Source organism: Dama dama, chromosome 25 (genome assembly GCF_033118175.1).
Source record: "Dama dama isolate Ldn47 chromosome 25, ASM3311817v1, whole genome shotgun sequence".
NCBI classification, from domain to species: domain Eukaryota; kingdom Metazoa; phylum Chordata; class Mammalia; order Artiodactyla; family Cervidae; genus Dama; species Dama dama.
In genome coordinates this window covers 17,612,363-17,624,731 of record NC_083705.1, presented here as the reverse complement: position 1 = coordinate 17,624,731, position 12,369 = coordinate 17,612,363, and the positions used below count along the sequence as shown (strand labels likewise).

The following is a 12,369-nucleotide window of genomic DNA, read 5'->3' as shown; positions in this document are numbered from 1 at the left end:
GGGAGATTTCAGCCCATGTCTTCCCAATTCTAAAACCTTAAGCCATTAAAAGATCCTGCAAATAAAGATTGGAGGGTCTACTGCATTAACCCAAACCTGGGGGGCCTTTTTTCCTAGTAAATTGAGAGCAGTATCTACTTCAGCTTCACAATTTTGTGTTTTTAATGTATATCCCACCATTCCTTCAGAGCTCTGTGCCTTGGAACAAATCCTGTAGACTTTTCTTGGCAGCTTCTGAGGGTGAGAACTGCCCTGCCTTCTGGAAAGCAGATGCTTGCTTGGTGCCTGCCTCTCAGCCCACATTCTGCCAAGAATACAGTGCCTCCTAATGCCAGGAAGCAGTGCTTCCTGTTGGGGTTTGTCTCCACAGCAGGTTCAGATACAAGACAAGGGACATAGACAGTGATCACCTTGAAATGATCCGGTTACTAGAAGACCGCTAGACTGTCCGCTGCAGTCAGAGGATAGGTTTACCCTCTGTGCATTATACAGTACTGTGGCATACTTTCTAACAACTGATTAGAGAGGGACCAGGAGGAAGGAAAAAGTGGTAAAGTTGAATCAAATGGAAGAGATGTGAAGTATTCCTGAATCGTGTGAGTCTTCCACTGTGGGTTGACTCATCTTCACATTTTCCTTTCAGCTTTCCTGCTAGGTGCCCTACCAACTGATGGTTTGGATATCTTGGTTACTTTTTTTTCCCTCACGGGTCACCTGTAGATACAGTTCTCTGGACTGAGCCTGTTTGGACATTAGTTCTCAACCTTTACATAAGCATCACCCAGGTAGTAAAAACTGTACATTCCTGTGCTTCTGCCCCCAGAGACCCTGTGCAGGGAATCTGGAGTGAGGCCTGGGCCTGCGCCCTGTGACACAGACGCGCCGCTTCACACCCCATCTCTGATGCTCAAGACCAGCCAGTGATGGGAGCTATGTGGCCATGAGCCCCTCTGAGTGGCCTCTGCAAGGTGCTGGGTTCGGGCCTCCCCTTCTCCCTGAGGTCAGACTCCTGAACAGCCCGAGTCAGCCTGAGTGATAGCCACCTCCACACTGTGCTTTCTTCCAGAAACCTACTTGAGAAACCTGGAGGAGAAACTGACCCAGAATAAGCTCATCTTGAAAGAGGAGTTGAGAACTCTGCTTCATTTGTGTGCATCCCGGGACGACGTGGAGCTGGCTAAACATGTCATTTACAGGTGAGGCACTTCCTTAGAACACTGCCAGCCTTTTCCCACTGTCTCCCTTTCCTGAGCAATTGCATACACCTGGAAGATTTCAGCCATCTTCAGCTACACTGGCAACTTCCAAGTCTCTTGTTCAGGTACCTGCCCTGAGCACCACATGTTTATATTCATTCATTTAACAAAAGCTTATTAGGTTCCTACTACATGCCAGGTGCTGAAGATAGGAAAACATAATTCACGGCCCAGGTGATCACCAGCCTCACTACTCACTGAGTCCACGCACACGTCCTCTAGCCTTCACGTTCAATGTGTACAGACCTCTGCCTGCTCTGACTGCTCTCATCCTGACCAGTCTTCCTTTCCCCTGATCTCATCTGCTCTCCCGTGTCCACTCCCTGGCGTCTCTCACCCCAGCCTTCCTCTCTGTCCCCATTACCTCTGTGTTAGTTCAGGCCTCACTCCTCTCACTTGGACACTTCAGTGGGCTCCTGACTGGCCTCCCTACTCCCGGCTTATGTCTGTTTACCGTCTCTAATCCCTCATCAGACGTCCCCACATCAGAAGGAACTCATGTGTGATCACAGTCTGCTGTTTGGAAACCCAGCAAAGGTGTCTCCTGGGAGCAGGATGTCACCAAACCAACAGGCTTTATTTCTAAAAATAATTCATGGCTTCTTTTCACCATTCTTTAAAGATACATTTCTATACATGGACCTGCACTTGTACATTTACAGAGAAAAGTACAAGTTACTCATATGTAGAGTACTGGAAGAATATACACCATAAGTTAACTGTGGCTCTTTGGAAATTATACATTATGTTTTTTGTTTGTTTAAATGTGTACTTTTCTGATTTCTCAAACTTGTCTATAAGAGACATGAATTACACAAATTTCATTGAAAATTTGAAAAACACAAGAAATATATTACACATTTTGCAGCTTTGATTGTCTCCTGCTGCATAACCAACCACAACAGAACTTAATGACTTAAAATGACAACTTATTATTTCTCACAATTCAGTGAGTCAGGAACTGAGGCTGGTCTCAGCTGGGCAGTTCTTACCAGTATCGGCTCAGTCACCTGTGCACTGCAGTCAGATGTAGTGGGCTGAGCTGGGAGGTCCAAGAAGGCTTCACTGGCACTTCTGAGGCATCAGTGTCCCTCCGCCTGCCCCCCCCGCCCCCGCCATAACTCACCATTCACAAGTCCAGCTGGGGACACACTAGCACACAGCTGCAGGCCTTGCAGAGCTGCCCACACTGGCACATCTTCTCGTTCCACCCCATTCTCCTGGTCAGGGCAAGTTAGCCACCCCTGGTTCATGGGGAAAGGGAGAGGATTCTACCTGTGGATGGATGGAGCAGTATGCATGAGGAGTTGATGGCAGCCATCCTTGGGGCCTAACACATCCAAGAAATCACTGTTAATATTTTGATATATTTTCCCACCAATTTTTTTTTCATGCAAGATTTTGCAGTTTTGGTAGGGTTTATTTTACATAGTGTGGCTATTACTGTGTATGTAACAGGATATTTTGTTTTCTAGTTGGCATTGTAGCATAAATGTTTTTGCTTGTTAACACTCTAGGAATCATATTTTCATGACTATACACTATTCCATTATAGGTTAGGTATTTTAATTAACTGTGCCCCTACTGTTGAATGTCTAAATCATTTCTGATTTTTCACCAGGATAAACAGTGCTATGATGAGCAAATGCTATGTGCAAAACCTTCTTTTGGGGATCAGAGGACAGGAACCTTTTAAAGCTTGTTAAACAGACTGCCAGATTATTTTCCAAAAGGGATTATGGTAATTCACAGTCACACTGTATCCGCAAACCTAAATCTGCGATTTCAGTTTCATAAAGTTAAATCATTTGAGAACTCTGGCTCCTTTTGCTCTCAGTTTTTTTTTTTTACTAGCCAAAGCTATCAGATGTTTACAAGAGCAACAAAGCAGGATAACACTCTAAACACTCTTTCCGCTCTTATTTTTGTCGTAACGTGTGACTCATAATCCCTTTATTGCCGCTAGTAACTCTCAGCCCCGTTGCTGTCCTTTCCCTCTGTTTGTGGACAGCTGGATGAGTTGGGGGGGGTGGTCCTCGACCTGTTTTCTTTCTTTCTGAGACAGGCTGCCCCTCGTTGGGGAAGAAGAGCAGTGAGCTGGAACATAAGCTCCTTATTGAGCCAAATACAAGGAGCAACTGAATCTCCTCCTGGTTTTGACCACATGCTGTTTGGTCTATAGGGGATTTTAGATCCTCGAACTTGAATGTCTCTCGTCAAGAGGAGGTGACATATTACCTCTCTGATTTTCTAGCACTTTCATTAGTGTGAATGTCATTTAAGTTGGGAAAATTTTCATGTTAGTTTTGTTGTTAATCTGACACACATCTCTCCTGAGACTATTTACTGAAATACGTTGATTATTTAAAGATATTTTCTTCAGCATGCCTTACATTTTATAAGAGGTAACGTACATGGAAGACTTACCGTGTGCCAGGCATATCATCTCATTTGATCCTCACAAAAACTCTTTGAGTCCTCTTCTTATCTCCACTTTACAGATGAGGAAACTGAGGTACAGTGTGGTTAATTAATTTGCTCATGGTGACACAGTAAGTAGAACAGCTGGGATGTGAACTGTTATTTTGGAATCAAGAGTCTAAAAGTCCTGAATCACTAACTATACTGCCTGTTAGTATGTGTTTCTTCTTTCCTCCAGCTTTACTGAGGTTCAGATGACATATAAATTTTACATTTTTAAGGTGTACAGCTTGATGTTTTAATGTGCATTGTCTGCTCAGTCGCTCAGTTGTGGCAGACTCTTTGCGACCCTGTGGACTGTAGCCCATCAGGCTCCTCTGTCCATGGGATTTTTCAGGTGAGAATATTGGCGTGAGTTGCCATTTCCTCCTCCAGAGGATTTTCCTGACCCAGGGATTGAACCCACATTTCCTGTGTCTCCTGCATTGCAGGTGGATTCTTTACCCGCTAAGCCATTGGGAAGCCCCTGATGTTTTGATATGATAAGTTAATTCATAATGACTGTAAATGAAACAATGAGTATTTTTATAACTTTTATAATTGGATTATGAAATGCATCTTTAAAGGTACATTCATCATTCTCTTTGGTAGTATATATGTTTAGAATGGACTATCCATAATGCTGTTATGGCTTTCCTCAGTGATTGCAGCAGAAGGTTAAAAAACATTCCGTTAAAGCCAGAGCTTTTCCCCATGGTATCTGGGATTCAGTCACATGATGAATGAATCTTCCTAAAATCTGATTTACATGTAATCTTGAGTTACTTGTTTTGTCACCAGATTGTCTTCCTGGTGTCTAAAGCAGAAAGAGTTGATTATTGAAAGGAGAGATTTGCGAGCAATTTTCAGTTCTGCAGTTCTAACTGGCAGACAGGCTACTTGTAGAAATCCCAGCCCACATACATATAAAACATCATGTCTTTGAAATTAGCCTTCTTCTAAAACTAAAATTTCAAAGCTGCATTTAATTTGTCTGGCTCGGCGATTATGGTTCACATATACCTTTCCCTGAGCCAAGGAAAAAAAGGAGTGATAGGTCTAGATTTTAAAATGCATCTACTGGTTGTTGCCTTCCTATATGGGGGTAAAGCCAGACATGAGAGGGATGGAGCATCACCCCACTCCTTTCCTCGTTCCTCTCCAGAAGCACAGAAAGAGACGGTGCCATCCTGATGGGCTTACAGATGCAAGACCCCTGCTGTTCCCTGACATGCTACACTCAGTCCTAGCAGGTTGCTGGTAAATTTGAGAGGATGATTACAACCTGTATTTTTTCTTTTAATTTCAGAGTTTGTGGGCCTCTAATGAACCTTGTTTGTTTATTTAAATGCCTAACATACTTCTGCTTTCCAGGATTTTCTGATCATCTTTAATTCAGCGCTTTCCCCTTCAGACTGGGAGAGGACTGCACCCTTTCCTGTGTGCCCAGCACCGAGCAGAGTGCATGCCACAGTCTGTCTGTCCTTTTCCCCAGTCCCACTGTTTGGCTCACTGAATTATTTTGATTACCAGGTACCATGCAGAGAACAGGAACATCACTCTGGGAGAGTACAAGTTTGGACCACTTTTCATGAGGTTGTGCTACGAGCTGGATCTTGAGGACTCTGCGGTGGAGCTCATCAAAGACCAGGTTACTGTCTCCCGGTGGCTTTCCCTGCCACCATGATTTCCTTGTGCTGAGGAGGGGGTGTTTTCAGTGATGTTATGAAGGGCAGCTCTTCTATACACATTATTCCTGGGTTAGATTTTCACAGAGAGGCTACTAGGTTAAGGGAACGAGCTCTTCCCTGCGTTTTTAAGGTGTCCTTGGAGTCACTGCCTACGGAGAGGGGTAGGTTTCTTCGTACAGAGGTGAGAACTGGTGTGGAAGAGGTGCAGGTACAGACTGCAAGGTATCCACCCACCTTGAATGTACGTCCACCGGGGGCCGACACCCGCTCCTTGGAGGCGCGCTCAGTGGGGACAGTCTGAGGCGGCTGCCTTTCCCACTCTTCATCTGCGCTTCTCTCCTGCTTTTGTATGTTTACTTCTGGCCGAAGGCTATGTTGACAGGTGGTTTTCTGTTTTCAGAATTTCTCCTTTCACATAATCTGATTTTCTTTTCCTAAAAGCAAAAGTAACAATAATTATTTTTGTAATTATGCACTGAATATTTACCCTGTCCTCATTATTGTTCTTAAGCAGTCTACATATTTCATTTCATTTGTTTTCCACAATTATCCTGACCAGGTAGGTACTATTATTATTTCTATTTTATAGGAACTCAGAGACATTATAAATCCATCCATGGTCAGAAACATTTATTAAATTAGGGGACTAGGACTGGCCTCGGGACATTTTAATAATTTTAGGAATCTCTATGACTAGGTTGTCCTTTTGCCTCTTATTTTTTTTCATATAAAGTTTCTGTCTGTGGAAGAACTGTTAACTTTCAGCTTGTCCCTATTTAAAGGACCACAGGTATTAAAAAGATGACCATAATATATTAGTAATCTAAGAAGAGGTGGCTTCAGAACAGTATGGATTAGTTTGAGCCTATTTTTTCTAAAAGGATAAATATACATACCATATTTACATTATAGTATATATGTTTTAAAAATCTAGAAGGATATACATTAAACTACTGCTTTCGGAGGAAGAATTAGATGAAATCCTCACTTTTTAACTTTGTATATTTTTGTATTACTTGACTATTTTGTAATAAGCATATGTTACTGTTGTTATTAAAAGTTTCACTGTAATAAATCAGAGCCATGAGTATAACAATGAAACAAAAAGAAAATGGAAATTTTTTTTTTAACCTACCTGAGTATGAAGCATTCATGTATGTGTTTAAGTTTCCTGGAGCAGTAGAATTAACTGAATCAGAGTCATGTGCCATAAAGCCTAATCCTGCTCCCGCCTGCCTTGTCACGTTCCCTGCCCAGAACCCTGCCGTGCTGCCAGGGAGGGAGCCACGACCCACAGGTGCCCATGTACACGGAGCCCTTGGACTGTGGCTAGTTCAGACGTACATGTGCTGCAGAATAAAGTACATGATGGATTTTAAATACCTGACATAAAAAGGAGAATGGAAAGTATCTCATTAATAATGTTTTATATCGAGTCCATGTTGAAGTTTTGGATTTAGTGGGTTAAGTAACATATTGTTAAAGCTGATTTCATATCTTTCTCTTTACTTTTTTGAATGAAAGTACTTGAAAATTTAGAGTCACGTACATGGCTCACACTTGAGACTTGCTTTCTCCCTATGGACAGGGCTGCTCTGGTGGCTTCCCACCCCACTGGGCATAGATCTCGGAGCCCTGACCGCGCCTGCAGGGGCCCTTCGTGGTATTTCAGGTCCTGCCCCTCTCCGCCTTGCTCACTGCACTCGGGACCTTCTTGTTCTTTCTCAGACATGTCAGGCCCATGGCCTCAGACTGGAACGCTCTACACAGCATCACTTCACTGAGGTCTCCTCGCCTCAGAGAGCCTTCCCTGACCACTTCTCCTCGTCTTTGCTGTCCCTCATCCTGTTCCATTGTTCTTCATGGCCTCTACTGATAACCTGAAATTTTAAGTTTTTGCTTGTTTTATTCACTTGTTCATTGTCTCCTCTGCCAGGATGTAAGCCCCCGTAGGTAATAAGCCCTACTAGAGTTTAGGGCAGGGTCTTTGTCTTGTTCATCATTTCTTTAGTCTCAGTGCCTAGAAAGGGTCTGGCTAATTGGTTCTCAAAAAATAACAGACTGGCACAAGACATTTAATGGTGTACTTGAATAGCATGTGTCACATTATCATGGCATTAAAAATGTTGAGAACCACTGTTTCAGTGAATTATTTCAAAATAATAAATAATAAATAAATAATAGTAAATAATCAACTCTGTACTGTTTGCCAAAAGAGGATCCTAGTTGCACAAGCCTGTCCTGCCCCTGTCCTCAAGCGCACTTCCAGCTGCCATTTCACGTTAATACGCTGCCACCCAGGTTCCAGGACCGTCCCCACCAGATTAATCGGCCTGGTTCTCTTCCTCTACACTTGGCAGAGCCACGCTGCAGAAAGACGTTCTTCACTGCATTTCTGAAACCTGGAGATCTCTGGCCATATCTCTTGCCCCTTGTTTACTGTGCCCACTGCCAAAGGCATGATGCCAAAAGAGTGGGCAGTATTTAAATTTTTTCGCTAAATGAATGAAGTTTGTACAAAAGCAAGTCCTAGACAGAGAAGATGCAGTGCGAGTATTCTTTAATAATTTTAACTTTTAACCAAACTGTATTGTTTTTCTTCATTAGCATTTACGAGGTTTCTTCTCAGACTCCACATCATTCAATATTTTGATGGATATGTTATTTATCAAAGGCAAATATAAAAGTAAGTATCACAATTTATGTTTGCTGAAAAATTCTGTCTTTGCAGGTAAAGCAATTAGGAAAAACAATGGGCCATGTAAAAATGACCCTTATATTCCTGATGAGTGACTGACTTATGGAGACCCCATTCTTTAAATGTGACTACCGTGCTACATCACATGTCATGACTTAAAACACCCTGGTTTTTACTTATGCTGTGGTGAAAATAGGTTTAAAATATTAGTTCTTCCTGTATAATTTGATAATTTATTTTACAATTTAGTTAACTAGTAAATGACTTTGAAAGTTTTTATTGTGCTGAAGCATACTTTTCAATACATGAGGCTAAACAGATTGAACTCGGAATCAGTAGTAGAGGACTTGGAACTCACTTGAATGCATTTAACGGCGGCCCACTCCTGGCTCTTTGCAGGCGCATTGGAAGTATTGATTGAGATGAAAAACCAAGATCTGAAGTTCAACAAAGATACCTATGTCCTTGCTTTTGCAATTTGCTACAAACTGGTAAGACTGTCTTCCCTAAACTTTTAGAGCATTTTGGGTTGTGTTTGACAGAGGATTTAATTTTTTTTCCCCCTCTACAAATAAAATTCAGTTCCTCTGAAGTCTGTTTTCCATCTGGTGCAGATATTTCCATTTTAAATATGTTCATTTTTAGAAAGCCCAAGTTAGCCATGTCAGACAGTCCTATCATGGGAAAAGCAATTTTATCATCTTTCAGTCTTCTCTGGCATTTGTGTAGATAATGAGAGCAAGAAACAGTATGCTGGGTTCAAACTCTGCTAGAGAGTCAGTCCCCTTGCTCACACTGGACTTCACCAGACCAGTCGTGTCTGTGGCCCTCTCCCCTGGAAGTCTTGGCATCCTCAGTGGTGAACGCAAGGGCTGCTTTGTCCTCGTCTGAATTCTTCTGTGATCACTAAGTTGGAAGTGATGTCTCTCTTGCGGATTCCCTTGACTGTGCTCTATTTGCAGTCACAGACATGGCACTCATAACACTGCCTGATACACGAAGTAGACGCACATTGCATCCCCCATAGAGGGTAAACTCCTTGACACACCGTTATATGCCATCACCTAACAGTGTCTGGTTCACAGCTGATCTTTAATAAATGTATGTGACATTAAAATAAATCCTTTGATAATAGACAGCATGACATAGATCCCTATTCTCATCACTATATCAGGATTGTTTCTGGCACATAGACTGTTTCTTTATTACTTACTGAATGCATAAATGGTAACACATACTGCAGTGACCCAGGTTCCATGCACTATTGTACACATTCTTGCCATTTTAACTTTGGAAACTTAACAAAACCTTATACTGAAAATGAAGGAACACTAAGCAAGGTAGAATATGGGTATTGAAAAATTTCCCTGAAAAATAAAGCAGTATCAACTTTCCAAAGCAAGAGGGGCAGCTGGTTACAGAGAAAAGCAACCAACCTGGAAATTGAACATCATGGACTCTAGTCTCAACTTTAGCAAGAACTGGTTTTGAAATCACTTACCTCATTTGTGAAATGAAGTGTGTGGATTCAGGAGTCAGCAGGCTTTTTCTTTAAAAGGCCAGATAGTTAATATTTTAGACTTTGGGGCTCTGCCACTTATGGTCCCTGTCACAGCATCATCTTTAGTTTTACAAACCTTTTAAGAAAGCCTAAGAGCCAGTCTTAGCCATAGGCTGGCTCTGGCCCCAGGGTCATAGTTCGCTGACTGCCAGATTGTTAGATGATCCTTTCCAAGTTTACCACTTTATGATCTGTGAATCAGGCCAATGCAACACACACTTGAGCATCACTTCTTCAGCACTGTGACCCCCAGTTTCCTGACCTTCTTTGAGACGCCTGCCTGAGTATATACTGAAGTGGAGCGAATTTAACTCTACTGCTTATGAAGGGCAGGAGGACTTTTCCCAGAATAACTCATTTCACTCAGTGGAGAGACGAGTTGAAACACTGGTCACCCATTACAGATTGCAAGTCGATCCTGGGAGCTGTCCTCTCTCATTAAATTCAGGTGTTCCTTTAGGATTTGAGTTGTGAATCACGTCCTGACAGACACACACACAGGTACAGAGCTGATGCTGCAGTCATAAACCTCACCCACCCACAGCGCAGAGGAAGAGAATTCTGTTTCTCCACTGCTCTCTGCTCGTTTGTGTATCACTTATGTTGTTAGGTTGTTTGGGTTCTGTTTTCATAGGGTTCTTTCATGATTTACATTCAAAAAAGTTTTCATGTTTTCAAATATTTGACTTAAGATGGATATTTTCAGTTTGGAAACCTCCTCGGGAAAAGTTCTGTGGGTTGCTGAGCTTTATTCTGTCATCTGATGTGGTTGAAGCACATTAGATGCTTCACACTTGTATGCTGTGGTACCTATGTCTGAAAACCAGCCTGCCTGGATGAAAAGTAATCCGAATGTTTGCTGGTAGAGCTGCCCCAAATCAGAAAAACTGACAAAGAGCTAAAAATGGAGTTCATTTAGATTTGAAGTGCTAATGTGTAGCTAACTGAGCCTATTTACAAATGGAGCTCAGTCTTTTAAGTGGCTTGAGATAGGCTCCAGGAAGTTCTTCCAAAAGGAAATCTGGAACACTGAGCACCACTAATCAACTTACTAAACTTAAAGGTTTGTGACATTTATTTATCGAGCAATCCTGTCTTCCCCAGAATAGCCCTGAATCTTTTCAAATCTGTACCACATTAAGAGAAGAAGCCCTAATCAAAGGAGAAATCCTCTCCAGGAGAGCATCCTGTTTTGCAGTGGCATTGGCTCTGAACCAGGTGAGGCTGTGGGGTACACATAAAGGAACTGGGCGTGGGCAAGCTTGGCCGCTCTCAGGTGTCCCTGCTTTTGTTTCTTTATCCCTCTGACTGTCACAGAAAAAAGTCCCCTTAAGGAGACCAGGGCCCCTGGTGCCATGGCAACCTGCATCCATACCTCTGCCTCCAGAGTGTTTGCATTTACAGCTGAGGGCCTAGCACGCACTGCTGTTTACCCGGGACTGGGGGAATCCTGTGGAAAATCAATAAGGGAGGCTGCACTTGGAGAAAGTTCTCAAATCATTAAAGTTTAAATTTCAGATGATTCATTTGCTATGTAATGTGCCCAGAGGACAGTTTTAAATCTAAGGCTCTCCATAGTGTGTCTTCTAATAAATTCTTCAGGGGAACAGTATTCCTTGAGTTCCTGGTATTTAAAGTTATTTGCCTTTTTTTGTTTGTTTGTTTGTTTTGTTTTACCTGAACTACAGTTTTGCCAGGTATAAAACTGAAGTGATATTTCCTTTCCTGGAGGTTTTCTTTGGCATTGTTCTCTCTTCCAGGGTGGAATGTTACCATGGAGAAATCTGAGGCTTGCCTGATTTTTTTTTTCCCACTTCTGAGTGGTTTGATCTTGTTCATTTTTCTCATTTCTGACCTTTATATCCATGGAAACATGTTTTCGTTGGGGTTTCTTCATCTGTTGGTTCCTTTCTTTTTCTTTGTTTTGTTGTAATCCTTTCTTTCTTTTTTCCCCACATATTGTCTATAGATAGATCCCATGCTGGTTCTTTTTTGGTTATTCGTCATTGAAGAACATATGTTTCTCTTAGACCAAACATCTGTAGAAGACTCATGTCAGAAGAAACCTGGCCTTGCTGCCATGGTTTTATGTGTGGGGTTTTCTACAAATATAATAGGCTTTGTTTCTCCCTGGCTGATGGGAATAGGCATGGAGGTGATTCAAAACAGTCTCTTCCCTACTGCTGCTATAAGTGACATACCGTTTCCTGCAAATATGGCTGATCTGTGTAAATTCCTTTTTTTTCTTTATTTTTTATTGAAGGATAATTGCTTTACGGAATTTTGCTGTTTTCTGTCAAACCTCAACATGAATCAGCCATAGGTATACATACATCCCCTCCCTTTTGAACCTCCCTCCCATCTTCTGCCCCAACCCACCCCTCTAGGTTGATACAGAGCCCCTGTTAGAGTTTCCTGAGACATACAGCAAATTCCCATTGGCTGTCTATTTTACATACGGTAATGTAAGTTTCCATGTTACTCTCTCCATACATCTCACCCTCTCCTCCCCTCTCCCCATGTCCATAAGTCTATTCTCCATGTCTGTTTCTCCATTGTTGCCCTGAAGGTAAATTCTTCAGTACGGTTTTTCTAGGTTCCGTGTATATGTGTTAGAATATGGTATTTATCTTTCTCTTTCTGACTCACTTCACTCTGTATAGTAAGTTCTAGGTTCATCCACCTCATCAGAGCTGACTCACA

The 12,369-nt window shown here is 42.2% G+C and overlaps 1 protein-coding gene across 2 annotated transcripts in view; it reads left to right on the top strand.

Annotated features, from left to right (window-relative positions):
* The window catches only part of PTCD2 (pentatricopeptide repeat domain 2), a 29,147-nt gene that overhangs the window by 4,280 nt on the left and 12,498 nt on the right, over positions 1-12,369 (top strand). For both annotated transcript variants that reach the window (XM_061129577.1, XM_061129576.1), the window contains 5 exons: positions 1,067-1,196; positions 5,250-5,367; positions 8,015-8,093; positions 8,505-8,596; positions 10,771-10,884. In XM_061129577.1, the coding sequence (XP_060985560.1) occupies positions 1,067-1,196; positions 5,250-5,367; positions 8,015-8,093; positions 8,505-8,596; positions 10,771-10,884 (533 nt within the window). The remainder of the gene's footprint in view (positions 1-1,066; positions 1,197-5,249; positions 5,368-8,014; positions 8,094-8,504; positions 8,597-10,770; positions 10,885-12,369) is intronic.